This window comes from Balaenoptera borealis (assembly GCF_965194805.1).
Source record: "Balaenoptera borealis genome assembly, chromosome: X".
Lineage (NCBI taxonomy): Eukaryota > Metazoa > Chordata > Mammalia > Artiodactyla > Balaenopteridae > Balaenoptera > Balaenoptera borealis.
Genome location: NC_138881.1, coordinates 123,906,847 through 123,932,357, shown reverse-complemented (window position 1 = coordinate 123,932,357; position 25,511 = coordinate 123,906,847). Strand labels below are relative to the sequence as shown.

The following is a 25,511-nucleotide window of genomic DNA, read 5'->3' as shown; positions in this document are numbered from 1 at the left end:
GTAGTGGAAGGCTGAAGACTAGCTTTAAGGTCCCTTGATGCCCAGTCCAGTGTCATTGCCACATTGCTTTCTTCTTAATTCCAGTTGTCCCAAAGGCTGGCGCTGGGTGGGCTTTACTCTGTAACACAGGCCAGACTCCGACAGAATCAGGGTAGAGCCACCGTAGCAGACCAGTATTCACTTTTGCATAGTAAGTGCTGGGTGTGTGAGGCTGTGATGGGGACCCTGCATTAAAGAGCAGGAATGAAACTGCAGAGTTTGAGGTGGACAAGGTTCTCAGGTTTCCTCCAGTGACAACAGGTCCTGAGAAGTTGAGAGCAAACTGAATAAACATGATCGGAGACCCAGACAGCCATGATGTTTTCGTCTGCCTTAGTTTTAGATGGGCCTTCTTTCTTTATTTTGTGATCCAGCCATTGCTTTTTCTTTTTTTTTTTTTTTAAAAACCAGGTCAAGAAGCTCCTTTCTTTATTTCTCCCCCTTTTCTTCTTTGTCCTTCAATATTTTGTTCTTGGCTCGTCCTTGATTTCTACACAACTAGTGTCATTTTCTTTCTACCTTTCTTCCTCTGCCCACTTCTAACCTTTCCAATCATGCAGGGCTCTGTGAGCAAGAGAACCTTCAGAAGTCAGGACAGGTAGGAGCAGGGGAGCAGCTGCCATGGCTTCAGGAATCCTCGTGAACATACAGGAGGAGGTGACCTGCCCCATTTGCTTGGAGCTTCTGACAGAACCCCTGAGCCTTGACTGTGGCCCCAGCTTCTGCCAAGCCTGAATCACTGGAAATAACAAGGAGTCTATGATTGGCCAAGAAGGGGAGAACAGCTGCCCTGTGTGCTGTGATTCAGCCATTTCTAATTAACCTAGTGCCAGGGGAGAGCTGGGTGAGTCTGTTGGTGTTAGCGTGTTCATCCCAGGGATGAAGGACCTTGGGGGTGTGCTGTGTTTTGACACCACTTTTGCTGTGAGGCTGAGAGTGTTTGATGGCAGCAACATACAGGCTTCCAGCAACAAAAAGGTCTGGGAAACTCATTCTGGAGGAAACAACACATCTCATGGAAGCTTCTTTCTTGTGAGCACAATAATAATAAGCATAGTGAATGGTACCATCTCTCTTCTCTCCGGTTATAGGCGCATATGGGGGTCCCACCTTGTCTTCTCATCAATGCCTTGTTTAAAGTGATAATGCCAACATTATTGTACTTTGAGGACCAATAGGAAAAATAGGCTCCAGCAATGGTATTAAATAATAATTGGCAATGGAAAAACTTAGCACAAAAAGCGACGCTAAATATATTGTTCGGAGAAATAAGTAATGGAGTCATTATAATGCCTAATATTTGTATGAATATTCTACTCACTAAACACTATTATCTGCTTATTAACTTACAATATCTTCATGGAAAATCAAATAATAATTTTACCGTCGGTGGGTGAAAATAACACTATAAGGTGGTTTTCTCTAACCATTCCTCTACAAATTTAAGTCATTCAACAAACACAGTGTACCTGTTCTATGCACTTTTTATACACCTACACTTGTTACCTTTGTGTGTATACGTGTGTGTGTGTGTAGGAGGAGATGCTGGGCTAGGGCAAAGGGACAGAGTGATGAGTTTGACACCGACCTCTAGGTGCTGGGGAAGCACAATACCTCTGCTTGAATACCTTTGGTGACCGAGAACGCACCTCCCTTCAGTCCTTAGATCCACCAGTTGGATCAGAGAGAGAGGGAGGAGGTAACATTGGGTGTTCCAAGCACTATTCTACAGGTTTCACATACACCACCTCATTCAACCCTCCCACTAATCCTGAAAATTAGGCAGTAGTATCTCAATTTTGTAAAGGAGATCCACAATGGTTAAGTTACCCAAGAATGTTTAGCAGGTGAGAAGAGCCAAGCTCTACTTTCTTAACCATGATGTCTCCCTAGAACATTTTTCCTTTTATTGCTCAAATACTATCCCCCTGTAACTGCCCCTCAGGGGTTCCACCATTTGAGGCTTCCTAGCCTAAATCCGGCCTCTGAGTCTCACTTCCACATGACAATTCCCTCGGGCAGCTTCGGCCTGCTCCCTCTTCTAGTTCTATTTTCTTCTGGTTAGCTTATCTCTTCAGCCATTCTGATTGTGAATCCACTCACTATCCTGCTTACTCTTTGCTAAATGTATTTCAGTTCAGCAGCATCCCTCTTAAAAAACTTTTTATGAAAGTAATGTAAATTATAGAAATCGAGAAAATTTAGAAAAGAAAACACTTACCCATAATCCTATCACTCTAACACAATAAGAACTATTATGTCAGAGTATTTTCCTTTAGCTTCTTTTATTCATATTGTTACATAGCTACAAAATTTAAGCACATAAAATGTTATATTCTGGTTTTTTCATTTAACATTATATCGTAAGTTTTTTGCCCATGTCGCTATATCATCCTCAAAGCCACCTTTTTAATGGTCAATTATTTTTTTGAGTGTATAACTCAGAATTTCTTAACTATTCCCCTATTGTTGGATATACAGTAGCATTTTTTTTTTGCTATTACAAATAATGTTGTAATGATGTTCATATAGGTTTTTAGGGATTTGGATTTCCCCCAAGCATACATTCCCCAAAACAGAATGATAGATTATCAATGTCCCTCTAAAAACAGGGCGGCCAACCTAAATAAATGGGGAGGAATACCATATTCATGAATTGAAAGATACAACAAGGTAAAGATGTCAATTCTTCCCAAATTGACCTATAGATGTAGCGCAGTGCTAACAGGCATTCAAGCAGGATTCTTTGTAAATGTAGACAACATGTTTCTGAAATTCATATGGAAAGGAAAGGGAACTAGAATAGCCAAACCATTTTAGAAAAAGAGCAAAGTTGGAGGATTCACACTATCCTATTTTAAGACTTACTATAAAGCTACAATATTCAAGACATTATGGTATTGGTGAAAGGCCAGGGACATGGGCCAATGGAAGAGACTACAGAGTCCAGAAATAGACCCATATAAATAAGGTCAATCTACTTTTTACAAAAATGCAAAATCAATTCAATAGTGAACGATAGTCTTCTCAACAAATAGTGCTACAACACAATGAACAAAACAAGCTTCAACCTACACCTCACACCACATACCAACGTTAATTCAAAACAGATGAAAGACATAAATGTAAAAAATTAAACTATAAAACTCTTAGAACAAAACATGGAAGAAAATTTTTATGACCTTGGGTTAAACAAGTTTATAGTCTTGACACCAAAAATCACAATCCATTAAAGAAAAAAATGATAAATTTGGCTTCATCAACTTAAGAAATTTTGCTCTTAGAAAGGCCTCATCAAGGGAATGAAAAGACAAGCCACAGACTGGGAGACAATATTTTCAAATAACATATTTGACCAAAAATTTATATCCAAAATACAAAAAGAACTCCCCAAATTCAACAATAAGATAAAAAACAACCTGATTTTTAAAATGAGCAAAAGAGAAGAGGAAAAGAATGGAAAGTGTATAGGCAAATGAAGATAAGATGCTATCAGCAGAAAAAGGACTATTCTGTTTATGAGATGTTTTATACAAACCTCATGGTAACCACAAAACATAAATGTACAGCAGAGACATGAAGCAAAAAAAAGAGGAAACTGAGAAAAACGTCATAGAAAACCACCAAACCAAAATGGCAGACAGAAACACAAGGAAAAAGAAAAAATGGACATATAGAACAACCAGAAAACATAAGATAAAATGGCAGTACTAAGTCCTTATTTATCATTCATCGCCCTAAATGTAAATGAATTGAATTCACCAATCAAAAGACACAGAGTGGCTGAATGGATTAAAATACAAAACCCACATGTTATATGCTGCTTCCAGGAGACTCACCTCAGTTGTAAAGGCTGTTTGTGAAGGGATGGAAGATGATACTGCAAGCAAATTGCAGCCAAAAGAAAGTGGGTGTAGCCATACTCATATCAGACAAAACAGACTCCAAGCCAAAAAAAAGCAGCAAGAGACGAAGATGGACGTTATATAATGGTAAAGTGAACAATTTATCAAGAAGACATAACAGTTATTAATATATATGCACCCAAGATAGGAATACCAAAATATATAAAGCAATTATTAACAGACCTAAAGGGAGAAATTGACAGCAACACAGTAACAGTAGGGAATGTTAACACCCACTGACATCAATGTATAGATCACCCAGATAGAAAGTCAACAAGGAAAATGGAGGCCACAAATGAAAACACCAGACCAGATGGATTTGAAAGGTTTGTACAGGACATTCCAACCAAATGCAGCAGAATACACATTCTTCTCAAGTGCACATGGAAGTTTCTCAATGACAGACCATACGTTGGGACACAAAACACGTCTCAATACATTTAAGAAGACTGAAATCATATCAAGCATCTTTTCCGATCACAGTGGTATGATACTAGAAGTCAACTACAAGAAGAAAGATGGAAAAATCACAGATATGTTGAGATTGAAAAACACACTACTAAACAACTACTGGATCAATGAAGAAATCAAAGGAGAAATTTTAAAATACCTGAAGACAAATGGAAATGAAAATATGACATACCACAATCTGTAGGATGCAGCAAAAGGAGTAGTAAGAGGGTAGTTTATAGCAATACAGGCCTACCTCAATAAACAAGGAGAATCTCAAATAAACAATCTAACCTAGAGAAATTAAACAAATAACAAATGAGCTCACTGTCAGTAGGAAGGAAATAATAAACATCAGGGCAAAAGTAAATGAAATAAAGACTGAAAAGACAATAGAAAAGATCAATGAAACTAAGAGCTGGTTCTTTGAAAAGAAAAACTAAATTGACAAACCTTTAGCCAGACTCACTAAGAAAAAAGAGAAAAGGCTCTGATAAAATAAAATCAGAAATGAAAGAGGAGAAATAACAATGGATACCCTAGAAATACAAAGGATTATAAGAGAATATTATGAGCTGCTATACACCAACAAATTGGACAACCTAGAAGAAATGGACAAATTGTTAGAATCATACAACCTTCCAAGACTGAATCATGAAGAAATAAAAAACGTGAATATAGACTAATTGTTAGAAAAGAGATTGAAACAGTAATCAAAAACTTCTCACAAAAACAAAAGTCCAGGACCAGACAGTTTGGTAGAATTTGGCCAATTCTAGCAAACATTCAAAAAAGATTTAATACCTATCCTTTTCAAACTCTTACAAAATACTGAAGAGAAGGGAATGCTTCCTAACTGATTTTATGGGGCCAACATTACCTTGATGCCAAAACCAGACAAATACAACACAAAAAAGAAAATTACAGGCCAATATCTCTGATGAGCATAGATGCAAAAATCCTCAACAAAATATAGCAAACAGAATCCAACAATACATTGAAAAGGATCATACACCATGATCAAGTGGGATTTATTCCAGAGGTGCAAGGATGCTTCAACATCCATAAATCAATCCATGTGATACTCACATTAAAAAAAATGAAGGATAAAAATCATATGATCATCTCAATAGATCTAGAAAAAGCATTTAACCAGATTCAACACATATTTGTTACAAAAAAAACCTCTCAATAAAACGAGTATAGAATGAATGTACCTCAACATAATAAAAGCCATATATGACAAACCCACAGCTAACACCATACTCAGTGGTGGAAAACTGAAAGCTATCCCTCTAAAATCAGGAAGAAGACAAGGATGCCCACTCTGGCCACTGTTACTGGAAGTCCTAGCCAGAGCAATTAGTCAAGAAAAATAAATAAAGGGCATTCAAATTGGAAAGGAAGAATAAAACTCATTATTTGCAAGTGGCAAGTTTTTGCATATAGAAAACCCTAAATACTCCATCAGAAACCTATTAGAAATAGTAAATGAATACAGTAAAGCTGGAGAGTATAAAATCAACATACAAAAATCTGTTGCATTTCTATATGTTAACAATGAGCTAGCAGAAAGAGAAATTAAGAAAACCATTCCATTTACAATCACAGCGAAAAGAATAAAATACCCAGGAATAAATTTAACCAAGGAGGTGAAAAACCTGTACACTGAAAATTATAAGAAATGTTGAAAGCAAATGAAGAAGACACAAAGAAATGGAAAGATATTCCATGCTCATGCATTGAAAGAATTAACATGGTTAAAATTTTCATATTACCTAAAGCAATCTATAGATTCAGTGCAATCTCTATCAAAATCCCAAGGACATTTTTCACAGAAATAGAACAAAAAATTCTAAAATTTATATGGAACCACAAAAGACCCCAAATAGCCAAAGCAATGTTGAGAAAAAAAGAGCAAAGCTGGAGGTATCACCCCCCCCGGTTTCACACTATATTACAAAGCTATAGTAATCAAAACAGCATGGTTCTAGCAGAAAAACAGATACATAGATCAATGGAACAGAATTGAGAGCCCAGAAATAAACCCATACATATATGGACAATTAATTTACAACAAAAGAGCAAAGAACACACAATGGGAAAAGGATAGTCTCTTCAATAAATCGTGTTGGGAAAACTGGACAGTCACATGCAAAAAAAGTAACTAGACCACTGTCTCACACCATATACAAAAATCAACTCAAAATGGATTAAAGACTTGAATGTAAGACCTGAAATCATAAAAATCCTAGAAGAAAACATAGGCAATACACTCTTTGATATTGGTCTTAGCAACATCTTTCTGGATATGTCTCCTCAGGCGAGGGAAACAAAAGCAAAAATAAACAAATGGGACTATATCATAACAAAAAACTTCTGCCCAGCAAAAGAAACCATCAACAAAATGAAAAGACAACCTATTGAATGGGAAAAGATATTTGCAAATCACATATCTGATAAGGGGTTAATATAAGAAATACCTAAAGAATTCACGCAACTCAACAACAAAAAACCAAACAACCGATTAAAATGGGTAGAGGAGTCGAATAGGCATTTTTCCAAAGACATACAGATGCCCAACAGGCGCTTGAAAAAATGTTCAACATCACTAATTATTAGGGAAATGCAAATCAAAACCACAATGAGATATCACCTCATGCCTGTTAGAATGGCTACTATCAAAAAGGCAAGAAATAACAAGTGTCGGCAAGGACGTGGAGAAGAGGGAACACTTATGTGCTGTTGGTGGGAATGTAAATTAGTGTAGTCACTATGGAAAACAGCATGGAGATTCCTCAAAAAATGAAGACTAGAACTACCATATGATCCAGAATCCCACTTCTGGATATTTATCCAAAGAATATGAAAACACTAATTTGAAAAGATATATGCACCCCTATGTTCACTGCCACATTATTATATAGCCAATATATTGAAGCAACCTAAGTGTCCATCAACAGAGGAATGGATAAAGACGTGGAACATATATACAGTGGAATACTACTCAGCCATGAGATGAAATCTCATCATTTGCGAAAACGTGGATGGACCTTGAAGGTATTATGCTCAGTGAAATAAGTCAGATGGAGAAAGACTAATACCATATGATTTCACTCACGTGGAATATGAAAAAACCCAAACAAACAACAAAATGAATTTTAAAAACCAAACCAAACAAAAACAAATATATAGATACGGAGAACAGAGTAGTGGTTACCAGAGGGGAAGGGGCAGGGCACGGGGATGGCAAAATGGGTAAAGGGAATTGACTGTATGATGATGGATGGAAATGAAATATTTAGTGGTGAGCATGCTGTCGTGTATCGAGAAGTAGAAATATAATATGGTACACGTGAAACTTATATAGTGTTATAAACCAATGTTACCGCAATAAAAATCAATTTTAAAAAATGGGCAAAAGATCTGAATGGCCACTTCATCAAAGAAGATATACAAAAATGAAAAAAGATGCTCAACATCATTTGTCATTTGTGAAATGCAATGTAAAACCACAGTGATATACCACTATACACCTATTAGAAAGGCTTAGATTAAAAAATAACAATAAGATCAAGGGCTAGCAAGGATGTGAACAACTGAGTCTCATATATACAGCCACTCTGGAAATGGTACAGCCACGCTGGAGAACAATTCAGCACTTTTTTATAAGTTTAAACATACACTTGACCCAGCAGTCCCACTCCTAGGTATATACCCAAGATAAATGAAAACATATGTCCACACAAAATTCTGTACATGATTATTGATAGCAACATTATTAATAATCACAAAAAAACCTAGAAACAACCCAAATATTCTTCAATAGGTGAATGGATACACAAACTGTGGTGTATCTGTGTAATGGATTGTTACTCAGAAAGTAATGAACTATTGCTGCATGCAACAACCTGAATGAATTTCAAAGTCATATGCTGAGTGAAAGACTCACTATGGAAAGTTTACATTACTGTATGATTCTGTTTATATGACACTCTGGCAAAGGCAACACTGTAAGGACAGAGAAGAGGTCAGTGGTTGCTAGAGTTTGGGGGTGGGGAGAAGAGTCTGACTGCACAAGGGTAATGTGAAGGAACTCTTTGGGATATTGGAATTGTTCTGTATTCTGTTAAAGGTAGTGATTACAGGAATCTGTGCATATGTTAAAACTCAAAGGATGGTAACTAAAAAATAAAAGCTAAATTTTACTGAATGTAAGTTTTTTAATGTGCTGGCCAGAAATCAATACCACATGCCAAGTGTGGTCTAAGTAGAACAAAGCAGAGGGGATCTATCCCCCTCTTATTTCCAGGTGTTCTAGATTAGGGGTCAGCCAACTACATCTTCCAGGCCAAATCTGGCCCACTGACTGTTTTTGTCGATAAAGTTTTATTGCAACACAGTCACCAGCATTCTTTTCCATATTGTCTATGGATGTTTTCATGCTAAAACAACAGAGTTGAGTAGTTGAGACTGAGAACATATGCCCTAAAAAGCCAAATATATTTATAATCTGGCTCTTTACAGGAAAAGTTTTCCTTTACAGGAAAAGCCCTGCTCTAGATACTTGTCTTTAATTAATACAGTTTTAGGCAGCAATATACGTCTACTCTAAACACTGGTGAACTCAAGTGAATTACCATATAGTTATACGCCTATGAAACTTCATTTTATCAGATTTAGCCCATCTGGTAAGCTGTTCTCCTGATTCTGACCCATGGCATTATTAGCAATCTCACCTAGCTTTATTGTTATCCAGTGGGTCAGGGTCTGAGCTCTGTAATAATCCCTTAAAACCTACTCTTTCATCCTTGTATCCTCATGGTGAAAAGCAGAATGCGTAACGGTTAACAGCATGGATTCTGAAGCCAGACTGCCTGGGTCGAGATCTTGGCTGCGCCACTGGTTAGCTGTTGAACTTGGAAAGTCACTTAAGCCCAAAGTCCTTCCATTTCTTTACCTGCATCAGGGGGGTGATAATAGTATTTGCTCCCTGGCATTGGTATGATGATTATATGAGTTACTATACGTGAAATCCTTAGAACAGTGCCAGGTACAAAAAACTGCTATGTAATTGTTTGATATTATTATTAGTGTGTACATTCAGTTCAGGCCAACCTGAGTTCCAATCCTGTTTCATCTGCTTAGTAGTTGTATGATTATGTGACTTGGGGGGAATCTATTCAACCTCTCTGAGGTCTCCAGGTTGCCCTTGACCCATTAACCAGTGGTCTCTGGGTAATGAGCTAAGCACTGCTGGAGAAAATCACACAATCTACAGATCAGAACCTATGCAAACTTCATGTCTTCAGGATCACCCGATCCTTGACATTGCCTCATAATCTTACTGTATCCCTTAGATTGCTCCCTCTCTCCCTTTCAATGACTATTTCAAACCTTCTCCAATCTCCTCAAACATCTGAACTTTCCCCTGACTGCCTCCTACCCCTGCCAACTTATCAGGAGACAGGCAGGAAATGAAAAATGTAGAAATTCTCCCATATTTACTTCTAATATTTTATGAGTTTGTTTTTAATCTTTCATACATCTGGAACTAATATTGTTGTGTGGTGTGAGGTAAGGATTCAAGATTAACTTAGGGAGAATAGAAATGTTTGAAATATCATTTTCCTATCTCAGAATGGTACGACTTTCCGGTCGTTTAAATATGCTTTGGTATCTCTCGTAGTGACTTGGTGTGTTCATGTAGCTCTGGCACATTTCTTGTAAATGAACACATAAGATATAAATGGAGTCTTCTTGCCCATTATATCTTTTAGTTGATTGCCTTACATATAAAGACAATTTCTATATATCTATTTTGCATACTGAAACTTTGCAGAATTGTATTGTTCATAATAATCATTTTGGTTATTTCTCTTGGGGTTTTCAGGAAAACAATATATATAATCTACAAATAATAATCATTTTACACATTCTCTCCCATTTTAATATCTCTTATTTCTTTAGTTTGTTTAATCACCTTGGCCAACCTCCAGAACAATATTAAATAATAAGGATGGTAAAGAATACCTAATCTTTTTTCTCGACTGTAATGGAAATGTCTCTAGAGTTTCTCTGTGAAATGTGACACTAGCTTTTGGGTTGAGATGGATATATTTTATCACATTAAGGATGTTTCCATCTTCTTCTGTCTTATCAAGAGTAAGTGTTGAGTTTTGTCAAGTATATTTTAGCATTTACAAAGATGATCATGTAGTTTTTTTCTTTCTTATTCTATTCATAAAAAACATTACATTAATGGATTTCCTAATATTGAACCAGCTTTACATTCCTGGAACAAAACCCACTAAGTCATGCTGCATATCCTTTAAAATACTATCTGATTCTCTTTGTTAGTATTTCATTAAGGAAATTTGTATCAATATTCACAAGTGATATTATTCTGTAATCTTCTTTTTTATACACTGTTTTTGTAAGATTTTGGTATCAATATTATGTACTAGTTTAGCTTTTCTAAAAAAATACTTTGCAAATGTTTCTTGTTCTATGTTCTGGAACAGTTGAGCTATATTATACCTTAATGGTTTGGTTGAATTTTCCTATGAAACCCCTTCTGGGGATGATGACTTCAGTAATGGGTGGGACCAGTCTCCATTTCATTGATGGTGATAAATCTGTTTAGATTTTCTCTTTTCTGGAGTCAGTCTCAGTCAATTATATTTCACTAGAAAAATCGTCCACCTCATCTACATGCTTACATTTATTTGTACGGAGGTGAGTAAATTGCCACTTGTGATTATTTTATTTTCTCTGTATCTGAGAGGTTATTTCTCTCTATCATTCCTTGTTTTATGTATTTGTGTTTTTGCCCTTTTTTTCTTGATGAGGATAACTAACAAATTATTTATTGCTGTTACTCCTTCATTTAGAAGAAAAACAGATCCTAAATGTGCTAATTCTAATGATTTTCTGTTCATAATCCATTACTTTGCAGTTCTTTATTTATGTACTTTTTAAATAGCATCTTTAAGCTCTTGTATCACTGCTTTGGCTCTTGTTTTTTAGACAAAACTGCTTCATTTTTAAACAATTCATGCCACTACGTTGGTCATAGCTTTAACCTGTTCCCTAGCAACGTTTCTTTTGCTACATTTTTTCATATGCTATTTTTTAAAAGTTTTGCATAGCTCTCATAGTGATTCCTTTTTTGATTATTACTAATTTTTTAGGGACACGCATTCTTCCTGGATCAGTTATTTGCAGGATATGTTTGTGGCAGTGGCGGCCATGGCTTAATATTACCAGACTAGCAGGAATTCTCTTCTGAACACCAGGGTGTGTCACCCAGTGCTTCGGCCTTTACTTCTGCCTTATCAAGAGACGCTCTGCAAGCTGCTCTCAAAGCAGCCTCTGGCTCTTCCACCTTGCCTCAGCAACAACGTGCTTTCCACAAATGTGGATTAGTTATGTAATTTCTCATCCAGTTCTGCCTTTCCTACTTCTCAAAATACGCATGTCTCAGTGTTGGTCCACGGAAGCTCCCATCACAAACCTTCACACCCATGCCCATTATTGCAATATCTTTTTTGCCTTTTGTGGTGTGCCTCTTATACTGAAAATCAGTGCTTCATCATCTATGCCCCAGGTCCATGACCATGGGAATCATCTCTTGGATTCTTCCCTGTTTGATCTTTACAAAATAGTGATTTAGGCTTATGGATGTCTCCTGGTTAGAGCAATTACGGAGTTTACATTTCTTTTTCTCATTCTCCATAATGCTTTTGGTGAGTAACAAGAGAATGGGGCAAGCCTTGTTTTGTGCTTTCATTTCAAAACTGGAAGATGCCTACCAAATTGATTCTGAGAGGCTACTTTCTCCATGCATTTTCCAGAGACACTGGTTTTACCTTTACACAGATGCACATGGAGTGGTTAACCTCCTTGCATTAGAAGTTTTTCCCCAACCCAATCCCACTAGCACAGCTAGGACAAAAAAACTGGTTCTTAAACAACAGTTGGAAGCTATTACTTCTTTCAGATATGCCTAGACTGCTTTTTGGCAAACTAATACATTGTTTCATTACCCTCCCTGTACATCCAAGATACAGAAAGCAGGTGTAAATTCTACACGTGGCTTAAATTCTCACCTGCTTTCATTCAACTCAATAGAAAATAATAAATCACCATATTCGCAAAAAGAAACAAGTTGACAGAAAACAGGCTTATTTTTATAGCACACCCAAGATATATAGGGACTCATATATTTACTCAGCTATTTTAAAGGGCTTACTCTTGCTCGCTCTCTGGACAGCTAAATGCTGAGTTGCTAAGTTACTGGTATTTGACATCATCTCTTCCCTGACATGTCCCAGGTTTGACAGGTTCCCATGATTCACTGGGCCAGTCACCTCGTTACCCACGTTACTCATTTACCCAATGACGTCTGGATAATCATTTAAAATTCACATCATACACTAGCTGCAAACCCCCAGATTCCACATGAAAATATTTAAACTGCTTTACAGGCTCTAAGTGCATTTGGAAGCCCGCTGGATGGCTTACCTACATTGTTCACATAATAGTTGTTATAATTAAATTTAGCATCTTTCTTCTGGGTTGGTTTGTGTGTGAGAAAGGAGGAAATGATTACTGGGAGGCAAATAATGGGTAATATCTCTTATGGGCTAATTTGGTTCCATGAATAGCTCACCTCACACATGCATGCTATGTATTAAGTCCATTAGTGCTCTGAGTTAGCTTCAGAAAAGGTAATACTCCACATAATTTACCCAGTCAAGGGCATTTTCACCTGCTGACAAATTTACATATTTCCCAATGTCATTAGGTAGGAACTAGTCATCAGAATAGCAGAGGGTGCAATCATTAGTTAGTCCGTTTATTTGACTCCATCAGTGTTAATGTTAATTATAGTCTAAATTATATTTAGCAGTTGTTGTCTTTCTTGGATGGAACACTATATTACTATTTCAAGAAACTATAATTTTGAAAGTCCACACCAGAATAGGATAGATGCTTTTTGAATCATCCTAGGAGGATTAGTATTTAAGACGGCTATGTAGAAAATCGTTTGCATGATTCCAATTTGAACATTATTTATACATTAATTTGACAGGATATAAAATCAATTGCCTAATTATTGGTTAAATTTATCAAAGAAATTCTACTGAAAGGTGCTTGATTATGCTGCATAGTTATGATAATATAATCAAAATTCCTTTCAGACGTAATTGTCTGATCAATTTTGCTCCCCAATCCATTTTTTTTCTCACTCTTAAGATGGGCTTTTTCATTCGTTTCCCCTTTAAAAGTTAAAAACTAGCAAGTACTGTACATGGTCGTCCTCTAATTATTTGGTAAGTTCTTTCCACACTAAAACTGTGCACTTAAACATAGACCTAATAAGCAGAATTGCCATAATTTAGAATGCTGTAAACACAGATCACGCTGCAATCAAAAGAGGTGCCCATGCCGGTGTTTACAAACCTGATCCGTATGGCAGGGAGAGATCTGTAAGACGATAGTTTATCAAATCAAGTTCCCTAAATCCTAGCTAGCAAATTCAGCATCCCTCATAAACAGTGAATTACCCATACAGATGTTTGCTTATGAAATTATCAACTACGGAAGGTACTTAGCTAGGAAACACAATCTGTTCGGCGTCAAATCTAAGAGAAGTGCTGTATCTGCATTTGCGACTCTAGAAAGGATTTAATTGATAGTCTGTTGATATTTTTAAGTCAATTCTTGCTAAGAACAAATAAATCATACCACTGCAGGAGAAATAATCATTGAACATCCATCCTCAGCTAGTAGCATTTAGTGCAGACTGCTCTCCTTGGCTTAACTCTTCCAGAAATGATTACTCTAGGACCCATAAAACCCTGCAGAGCTAGAAAAGAAGCCGCCACTGCAGCCCAGATTATTACATATGAGCAGCTTAGGAATCCCTCATATGACAGATGAATTGTAACTGCAGAACGCCATCACTAGGGCCAGAGTTATTATTATTTTTCATTTCTGTTTGTACTCGAGGGTAGCTTGAGTCTAAAGAGACAATGGCATGCTGATGGAAACAGGTACGCAGGCTGGGCTGGGCGGCACAGATTGCTGCCTTTAAGTTTCTGATCTGTAAAGTTTATAATAAGCAATAATATACTTGACAAGGAGCAAAGCCAGCTGAATTTCCACAGCTTGTTTTGTGGAAGAAGGGCAGGTGGCAGGAAAGGTGTTGTGGGCTGATGAATTCTGGTTTGTTGGAGAAACTACGTGGAATTATTTTGGCATAATTGAGTGTGTAGGAATTAAGGAAACAACAGAAGCTGAAGTGAACTGTTGGTTGATGCCATTGTAATGTTAACCATAAAAGAGACCCGGAGCTTGTGAAATAAGGATGGATTCAGGTAAGCCAACAGGAACAGAGAACAGAAGGAGTGGGCAGCATGAGAATTGTTAGAGCCGGTGGTTTGCCCTGAGGGCGAATTACTCAACATCTCTGGGTTTCCATAACAAGTAACTAATAATAAAATCTTTTAGTTCTGTTGTGAAAAGTAAATGACATAATGTACTTAAGTACTCTGCCTGCATAAAGTGGCACATTACTACTATTATTTTTTTATTAGTAGCAGTAATTTGTTATTGTTATTATTTTATTATTTGAAATGAGATTTGAAAATATTCAAGATGTCCGGAAGAAAGAATTAATTCCTAAAACCGGCTCAAATTTTGTTGGTTTGCTGGTATTCCCAGTTCGAGTTGCTAGAAGTAAGTCTGCCAAGCATCTGAGGCAATTTTTTTTGAATCCAGGGATTTTCACCGTAGGTTTGTGACAGGGTGGTTGACAGGTATAGTGCAAAGCGAAGACCAGATTCTCCTTGTGCCTCTGCCATATACAAGCCTCACCCAGGGTGGCAGGTCATGTATAACCTCTCTGGGCCCCGATTTGCTGAAACACTGGGTTGGCCAAAAAAGCTCATTCGGGTTTTTCCATAACATCTTCCGGAGAATCCGAACGAACTTTTTGGCCACGCCAATAATAAGTGACTACCCATGGTTCCTATGATCAAAATAAGATAATGAGGTTCAAGTACTCTAAAAGGCAGTCACGTGCTAGTGGGACATAAGTTCGTCATATCAGGTCAAGTCAGCCCCGGGAGACCAGACAAGGTGAGCTCCCGGGTAGAATGAGAACCAGAAGCGCGTGGAAAGAGAAGTGGGTCTGAAGGGGAGAGGCCAGTCGTGGCCTACTTGGTCTGTGCCAATGTGCGATGAAGTGGCTTTGCCTGCTGGGCTGTAGAGGGACAAAAGGGGGACTCGGGGAGGTGGGAAAGTTGGGCGAGCCGACAGACGGAGCTCTCTCCCCGTTACACATGCCAGCGGTGTGTACACATTACAGACTCGTTCACGGAGGAAGAAGGGGGGTGCAAGGGTGCAGAATGACCCCCTGTTCTCCAGACGAGGAAATTGAAAAGCCACACAGCTAGGAAGTGATGGAACGTCGGGACCAACTGGCGGCCAGCTTTTCCCACCCCTGGGCCAGAGCACCTGCCTCTGCCGAGTCCCCTTCAGTGAGGGAGAGAAGATGACCTCGCTTTGGACTCTGCTTGGTTGGAAAAGCACTGAGGGGGTCAGGGAGAGGAGGCCAGAAAGAGGAAAGGTATCTCCCCCCTCCGCCCCCGCGAGGAGGAGGCAGATGGGGAGCAAGGTGACCAACAGACTTACTGTGGGATCGTCTGCAGGGCTCCAAGGCCCTCAGACAAACAGGAACGTGAACGTGCCGTAACAAAAATGTCCAGCAAGCACTCTGTTGTGCCGTGTAATGTGGTCTATAAAATTTTAAGAAGTAGTCATAAAATCTGAGGCATAGACTTCAGAAAGCTGATTTTTATTCCAAGCATGGAGATTGAAACATGTCATTCTTAAATAAAGGAAAGCCCACTCATTAATGGTATTGTCAAGAAAACAAAACAAAACAAAAAGCCCAGAATTCTATACAATGTATAGCCCTTCAAAAGAAAAAAAAGAAAAAAAAAGCCCATTCCCCTAGATTCTCTTTCAAGAACAACAGAAAGACTTTTGTTACTTTCTCAAAGGGAGCTACCTTTTATGAGCTTATTAAGGCAACTACTTCTTTTCTTTGCGCGTTTAAGTGACATTCTGTTGTTTCTCTAAGTGGCTTCTCCAGCAGCCTGGAGTCGCCAGCCTCTGCCAGGTGTCCGGCCGGCTCCCCTCGCTCAGTCACTGTGTGGGCCACCTAGGCTCCAGGGCCCGGCTGCTCTGAAGTGGAGAATTCCAACTGTCACAAATGAGGTGGTGATTCTGAAACGGGTCTGGCATTCCTTTGGGGTTCAGAAAAGACCACTGACTTCATTTGGAAAAGCCAGACTACTGTAGGGGCTAGAGGAAGAGGTTTCTTTCAGCATCGCCTTTCTTTAAAAGGCAGGTGGCCACGACCCTCACAGTATTTGGTGTATTTGGTGCATCTGCACCGTCTCCACCCGTTGCGGGATGCGGGGAGCAAGCGGCTGGGTTCCGAGGGTGCATCACGCTGCAGATTTCATGGCGGCGGCCCACACTCCCCCCGCCCGGCCCTTGGATCCCAGGGAGAGATGATGGAGGGGTTCCTGGACTCTTACCAAAGTAGCCAGTACGCCCCTAACTCAGATCGTCTCATCTCTGATCAGAGGGATGGGACTCCTCTCTTTAACAGTCAGTAACAATGTTCTTGGGCTGAAAAAGGTGCACGAATATCCACAGTTGGGGAAATCAGGTGCCCGCTCAGCTCGATGGTAAACAGGTTTCTACTCCTTTTTATTCCTTTGGCTGCATTTTCACAGGGTTTGCTTCCAACACTTACCAGGGAGACTGTCGGGGGAGTTGGGGTGACTTGGGGAGGTGAGGAAAGGGGATGAAGAATTTCCCCTGGCACAGAGATGGATTTCTTTCCCCAGTGGAAAGCCAGCATGGTTTTCTCCTGGCCACACTGATCATTTCTCATAGTAAAGAGCATTTATATACCGCTCGGCAGCTTATAAGGGAATTAGGACAGGCGTTATTGTCCTCTTTTACAGACAAGGAAGGGAGATTCAGAAAGATGAAGTTATCTGTCCAAATTACAGAAGTGACAAATGGTGGAGAGAAAACTCACTCCCCTGACTCCTATTCTTCATATACCGCAACGCCTTAGGATGCCAACAGCCAGAGACGGGACATACATTTCTCTGCCTTGGCTTCGGTTTCTCCTTTTGGTTTAATCGTGTACTTTGGGAGAGGTCATTGCTACCTTTTGCAGCTCTGTGCTGCCTCCGCGCCATTCTCATGCACCAGTTCACTCCCATTAGTACCATCTCCCACAACTTGCCACCATTCTCAAGTCTCTCCTCATCTCCTCCCCTCCACCCTGCCACTTCTCATCCCCTCATTGTAGGCCACAATCTCCATGACCATGTCCCATCAGCAACATAGCAGGAGGCAGCAATGAGGCTGACCTGAGATCCCAGAGAACAGAAAGGCAAAGATTGCGGGTAGGATGCTTGAACAGGAAACGTTTCCTAAAGGAGGTGGTGAGTCTCTGTTCAGCCCTGAAAAGAAAGACTCAGAAGGATGCAAGAAGGCGACAGAAGCTTGGTGAGATCAGGAGACTAGCTTGATTAGAGAGCAAGAAGACCAGGTAAGAAATGAGACACTCCCGGAAACAGAAGAGGAATGACTTTAAACAGCTTAAGCAGATTGACTGCTTCATTATTAAAAGGCAGAGAGATAAAGGTTTAAACTCACCCGCAAGATTTCTTCAACACAGCTTGGGTCACTGGGAAGGCTCACCTAAAACAAAATAAACAAAAAAAGAAAATTAAGCATAATCTAGTTATTCTCAGAAAAGCATGCTGTATAATATTTTACCCTGTAGGAAAAATTGTAAAGGAAGTAAATATAGCTATACATGCGGTTTTTTCCCCTATTAAATACAAAGCAGTAAATATCTGCAAACGGCCAATTTTGTTTTCTTTTACTGAAGCAGTAAGACCACAGTACAAGATGCAGAGAGGGCCTGGCTCTGTCACTGACTTGCTCTGGGACACGGAACCATCCTCCCCTGTCCCCCAAGCTTCACTTCGCTCATCCATCCAAAGAAGGAGCTCGCCTTCCTGATCTTTGAGGCCTCTTCCACCCACTGACATACTTTACCATGTTATTCATAATCACAGATTTGTAAAAGAGGACGCCTATATGAAAACACTTCTGTGATTAATTGAAGTCCCCTTTTAACTCAGGAGTCCAATCAGATGCCTACAGAGAGAATCTCACAAATATACAAAGTGAATGCCCTGAGCTTTTTTCCTCAGTGTGACACCTTCCTAATCAATCAAAATTCAAGCAACTAGCAGAACTGTACTGAGTACTGACTCTGCGTCTGGCACATGCCCTTTCCTTCAGGAGCTCCATAGTCAGTGAAAGCAAGAAGCCAAATGCCACAGTGAAAACACCAGCTCTAAAGCTGTGCTTGATGAGGGACCTGAGGGTGGGACCACCAGCTGGAGGAAGGTCTACCAGGTGTGATGTCACCTGTGCAGGTATGGGCATCCCCCAAACCTTCCAAACTCTCTCCTTCACACCTTCACCTGCTCCACGATGGCAATCTGATCACCTCCACTTCCCTCCAGTTCCAGTAGGGAGACCATTGGTCTCTTTCACTCACTGCCTTGGGAGGTAAAAGGCCAGTCCTGTAAAGACAGCACTGCCAGAGAGGCTGTAGGTTCCAGGCCTCTCGCAAGGGCAATTAAGTCCTAATCCCCTAGTTACTCTGATAGATTAAGGTGTAAACACAACTATATTTGAGGAAATGGGGAAGAGAATATGGCGCCAGTTTCCCTCAATCTTAAAAAATACATGTTACAATCATCAGTAAATCTTAAGTGAGCGTAACAGTCACTACTGTACATACATTAATTTCAACCAATATTTATCGACTACCTTGACTACCTACTCCATGTAAAAGTCCCTGCTCCAAGCAGCATAAACTCCCTAGTGGGGATTAGAGAGTCAACAATAATGAGGGGGCCATCCAGCCTGGGTTATCCAGTGTGGTTCCAGTGTACACATGTTATTCTGCTGTCATTACTGACAGTGTCCCTTTTCACCCTCAAAAATGTCCTGATTCAGAAGACAAATTATACAGTCACCCTTCCAAGAACACGAATACTCTAATACTGAGCGGAAAGAACAGCAGAAGGAAAGGCTGACAAATTGCCTGGGCAGACATGGTAAAGAACCTTAAATACAGGCTCCTGATAGGGAACCACACGTGGTTTGGTCTAGCAGAGATCATTCATTCATTCATTCAACAAATATTCTTTGAGGGCCAGGGACTGTGCCACCAGGCTTGTGATCGGCAAAGACACAATGGAAAGAAGCAAAAGGAGACACAGTTTCCTCCCTCATGGAGTCTGTAGACTCAGGAAGAAGGCGGGTGTGAAGAATCACATAGGTAATGGACGATTGTTACCATGGTAAGTACTATAAAGCAGAACATCCCATGGACACCAGTCCTGCAAAATGAGAGGTTCCGTGTCCAAAAAAGTATGGGAAACGCTGCCATCCATCCCCCTCTTGGCAACCCATGATGCAGCTTAAAGGCTCTGAGACACCTATGTAATTGGTTTAAAGCAGGATGTTCCCAACTTTTTTGACTATTGATTGTTGGGTTTTTAGTTTTCATGTGTTTTTTTTTTCCCGATTAACAATGATCGCCATTCCATAGAATGGGTGTTTGCAGAATGTACACTAGGAGAGGCTGGTCTAACATATTACAGGATTACAGAACTCAGCTGATTATTCTTAACATCAAATAAAATCTTATTCCAAGGACTTCCCTGGTGGCACAGTGGTTAAGAATCCACCTGCCAATGCAGGGGACACGGTTTGAGCCCTGGTCCAGAAAGATCCCACATGCCACGGAGCAACTAACCCCGCAAGCCACAACTACTGAGCCCCTGTGCCACAACTACTGAAGCCCGCGTGCCTAGAGCCCGTGCTCCACAACAAGAGAAGCCACTGCAATGAAGAGAAGCCACCGCAATGAAAAGAAGCCACCACAATGAAGAGCAGCCCCCGCTCGCCACAACTAGAGAAAGCCCGCGCGTGGCAACGAAGACCCAACGCAGCCAAAACTAACTAAATAAATAAATTTAAAAAAAAATCTCATTCCATTGCTCAAGGCTCTAGCAACCGTATTTTCCAAGACAGTTGTTGAACTTCTAACATATACCTTCCCCAAACACAAAGGTCAAAATGATTACAGCCAAGACTTAAATCTTCAGTGTGGTTGTCACACTGTATCTGTTGGGCTGCCCAACTCTCAGGAAAAGGTCTTTGTTTTCCCTTTGCCACACAAACACACAAATGTTAATTCTGAAATAAAAGTGGGAAAAAAGTATCAGCCACATGCAGACACAGTGAGAACATTTGCCTATGAGTCTCAAGAGTTGGGTGGGAGGCTGGTCCTTCCCCTTGGGAACAGGACTTCACAACTTTACCCCTCTGAGTTCCAGTTCGCCCAACTATAAAATAAAATCGAGTAAAATAAAAGGACGATAACAGTAATACCTGCTCCTTTCAAATCTCACAAGGGTTTCTGCGAGCAGCAAATGAAATAAGGTATGTGAACGCGCTTTGTAACCTGCAAAGCCCCTCATGGTGCGTTGGGTCATTAGCCCCTGCCCTGCTGGTCTCCTCACTGCTTTATTACGAAGCCCAGTCTTCTCGTCTGCACAAGGTAAGATCTGACTCACTCTTGCCAACCGCAAATATCATCTCTACACCTGGTATTATAAATATCCGTTTCCTTATGGGGAAATGCTGTCAAAATAGAAAGAGTTGTGGACTCTGGGGAAGAACTCTGCCGACACGGACAGTCAAATAAATATGCATCCATACCGAGCGTGCAGATTTTTTTTTCTTTTTTAGAAAATACTGGAATCCAGCATTGACATGGAGTCACCAGTCCCGCAAAGTCACCTAGCCCTGCCCCGCTGCTCTTTTCACCGCAAGACAACTCATTTGAGCCGCAAGTGGTTTTTTCCCCCCCTGCAAGTGCTTTTGAATTAACCAGCGAGCATCTCCTCTGTGCCTAGAACAGTGCTGGGCGAGGGGGGTCGGTGACACAAAGAACCATCAGACTTGGCCTCTTTCTCTCGGAGTTAAATGTCTAGATGGGACGGGAAAACAAACAATTGAGACCCACTGGGACATACATTGTAAGGTGGTGACAAGGGTAATAGGATCGCATTCATTCGCCCGTCCGCCTATTCATCAGTTCTCCCATTTACTTCTTTAGACAACAAATCCTGATTGAGCTCACACTGTGCTCAGGATGGTGCCAAGGGGAGGATTTAAAGACACCGAAGACAACATAATTTCTGCCTTCGAGACTCCACGCATATTGAGGGAGACAAACATTTACAGGGGAAACAGACAATACGGAACAGGAGGTCTGACTTGGGTGTCAGGGGTACCTACCGGGTTCACGGACAGAGCCATGTCCGACAGGAGGTCCCAGCCGCCGAGGTCCCCCTCGCAGTCCTCGGCCCACAAGGGGGTGAGAGGCCAAGGATCGGACATGGCCGAGCAGTGCCGGGGCCACCTGAGGCCGCTGCAGGCTCGGAGCCTCCTGCGGGACGGCACCCAGGTCACTCACGCTGCGCTCTGGACAGAAGCCGGGCTCAGGCTGGGGCTCAGCCCCGGCTGCCTAGTTGCTCTGTCTGTCTGTCTGTCTGTCTGTCAGTCTGTCTCTCACAGCCCCGTCCTCTCGCAGGAACTGTGGAGGAGTCACTCGGACAGGTGTGACAGGAGACAGGAGGAGAAGTAGTGGTGACACTGGGATTAGAACTGCCGCCTGACGAGTTGCCAAGCTGCCGCTTAATTCCGGAGCCACCTTCGCCTCCCTTTCAATGCACTCTTGAGTATTCAGAGAGTCCACAAAGCGCAAGTTAGCCACTCAGAGCCGGCGATCTCGTGCATCCCCCTCTCCGCCCCCTCCTCCGGGAGCAGAAAGCGAGCTGCACGCCGCCCGGGGAGGCTGTGCTCTCACTGCTGGCCCCAGACGACCCTCTCGGGCTGGGCACGGATGGGGTCCTCTAAGGGCCAGGGAAGGCAGGCGCCCATCGGGCAGGTGCTGAGTTGACTGAGAGCCCTCCCGAGTGCCTACCCTCTCGGCGTGTGACAGTGCGGGCTGCCACCCCATGTAGCCACACGGGGACCACGCGCAGATCATCTGCCTGGTGATAAAGACATATCTTAGGAAATAATCAGGGTACCTTTAAATCATCAAATATTCAATTAACTGCAGCAACAATAAATGAATTGCATAGGATGTTTTAATCATTCTGGAATTAATCAGTTTGGAGCATACTTCTTGGCGATTAGGGTAATACAAGATATCAAAAATACCCTGATTGTGGCATTGAGAGGCACTGATAGAAAACACGAAGATTCATGTAAAACATTAAAAGAATCATGATCATCACATGGTTAACCCAGTAGAGCGAGATGCGTGTCTCTGAGTACATTTTTATTAAGTGATTGCGAGGGAAAAGAGGTCATTTTTTTTTATTTTTCTAAAATCACCCTGAAGTTTTCCCACAAAACCTGGCCATCTAAGTCCACTATTCTAGGCATGTTCCACCTTGACAAAGACTTCGCCCAGTAGAACTCACAAATTGCAAGTTTAATTGCCAGTGAACGCTTGGATTCTCCTAACAAGTGCAAGTGACACTGAGTGACACATCACTAACACCAAAATCCATGCTACCGGCCCAGTTAAACAATATCCACGACTGACACCGCTGGCAGCTTCCAAACTAATTCCATTTGTATTTTCATTAACAAATTGCCCCGTTCATCCCCATGACTCACTGACGAGACAGAGATCCCCTGACACGGCATTACTAACAAAATGAAAACTCAGGTTATGATATTCTAGTAGCAAATGAGTTTTCCGGCTTTTTAAAATGTTTAATCCCCATCATCGGCCATTTGTCCAAACAAGTAGCAGCAGCCTCTGAGGTTCCTATTTGCACTCGCTTTGAGACCCCTTTATTTCCCCTCCCCATCCAGGGAGTCCCCGTTTTCCAATTTGGAAAAGGACGAACCCAGTTCAGGTTAAGACCTTTCTGTCCCTTGCTTCCTGCCTCACCTTAACCCGTCCCTATTCTAGTTTGTATTCATGAGTCTATGGTTAAACGGGAACAGTTAACATAAACTGCAGACAGAAATCCTCAGGTGATATAACTTTAATCAAAACAAAGAAGATTTCACAACGGTTACATGGTACAGCCAACCAGCTCATATTCCCATTTCATTTTAATACAGCAAAAGTCCTGGGTGTCCAAGGAGTTGGTATTTAAAATACTGCTGCCGGCTAATTTTTAAGGGTGTCACATGGTCAAAATACCCCATGTAAAACAAGCTAATATTCACCATTCACTCTAAGAAAAGAAGCAATAAAAAGTAGAGCATGACAGCCCCCGCTCGCCACAACCAGAGAAAGCCTGTGCGCAGCAACGGAGACCCAACACAGCCAAAAATAAATAAATAAAATAAATAAATTTTTAAAAAGTAGAGCATGAAGATCAAAGGAATATACCACTTGCCATTTTAAGCCAAGTACACAAAGTGACCCTGTGTCTAGAACCTTACATGGAACTAAAACTAAAAAGGAAGACTCAGCGATCACATTTTATTTATTTGAGCACATCAGTGAGATAATTTACTGTGTTTTCTGAGGGCATAAAGGGGTAGGGGAAAGAGCATGGGCTTTGAAGCTGGAGAGACTTGGATTTTTAATCCCAGCTCTGATACTTAACTTGCTTTGTGAACTTGGTCAAGACACTTGAACTTCTCTGAGCCTCTGTCTCTCTATCTATATAAGGGGAATAAAATTCCACTTCGAGGATTGTCGTGAGGTTGAGATGAAGTGAGTCATATAAAAGCACCTTAGCCTGGCAGTGGGTGCATCTGAAGTCTCCATCAACACCTTTTATTATAAGTTCCCTCTAAGGCTCTTGGAAAGTTGTCAGCACCCTGAACCTTGGAACCACTGAGTACATAGTTTAGTCGCCTTGGAAATTGGCCCCCATGACATCTTGCGAATGTCGCTAATTATGAAACCCTATTCAGGGGCCCGGTCTCAGGCTGCTCCATCTGGCGGCTCTCACTGAAGGTGACAAAGGAGGCTGGAGATGGGACTTGAGGGGGCAAGACAACAGAGAGCGAAGGGGGGCTGAAGGGGAAGGGTGGGCGATGCGCTTCATTATGGGGGCAGCTCTCCGCTGATTACATTAGGTATGGGCAACGGCGGAATGCATATGCAGAAAGGCCCATCATCAGCGGAGAGGACCTAATGGCAGATGGAATTTGAAGTGAAGAGTACTTAATTCAGTGGGCTCTGAATAGCCATTAGCTCACTGTTCATTTATTTGGTCTAATAACTAGTTTCTATAGAAGAGTGAGCTATAAACGGGGAGGGAGGGTGAAAGTCTTAAAGAAAAGTAAGGTACACATCTAGAAAGATTACCCTAAGAAACCAAGAGCCCTTCTGGAAGAGGCTGGCTGCCTGACCCACATTCCCCCAGGACGCCCTGCCTCTGGTCACCGGGGCTGGGCAGGGGCGGCTCTGGCGGCTGCCGCTGCCGGTACACACATGCCCGAGCTGTGCCTGCTCTGCGGCGAGGCTCCCCAGGGACGGAGCCCCTCCCCCCACATTCTCCAGGCTTCTCGCCCAGATGCCTTAATCCCGCTGCTTTCACTCAAGCTGCATTCTCCTCCTTCTCTTTGCCGGCCTCCCAGACTCCGACCCAGCCTGCTTGCCCCTTCCTGCCTGTGCTCTTCTCAGCCTTCTGTCTGCTCTCCGTGTCTGCCTTGCAACCCAGAGACCTTCCAGCCATGGTCCCTGCCTCTTGAAACTCCTAGGCATGCCTACGACTCCTCAGGGCCCGCGGGGTACCCACTTCTGTCCCACCCAAGGACCATTTAAGATTAAAGTCTTCATTCCACGAAATCCCTACTTACTGCACTCCCATTAACATTAATGGCTATGTTGCGTGCAGGTCCATATGTAGTATCCACATCTGAACTTCAATT

At 41.3% G+C, this 25,511-nt stretch overlaps 1 protein-coding gene across 4 annotated transcripts in view; it reads right to left on the bottom strand.

Annotated features, from left to right (window-relative positions):
• Positions 1 to 25,511, bottom strand: part of AFF2 (ALF transcription elongation factor 2) — a 482,808-nt gene that overhangs the window by 170,975 nt on the left and 286,322 nt on the right. For all 4 annotated transcript variants that reach the window (XM_082376043.1, XM_082376045.1, XM_082376044.1 and 1 more), the window contains exon 4: positions 18,153 to 18,197. In XM_082376043.1, coding sequence (XP_082232169.1) covers positions 18,153 to 18,197 — 45 coding nt within the window. The remainder of the gene's footprint in view (positions 1 to 18,152; positions 18,198 to 25,511) is intronic.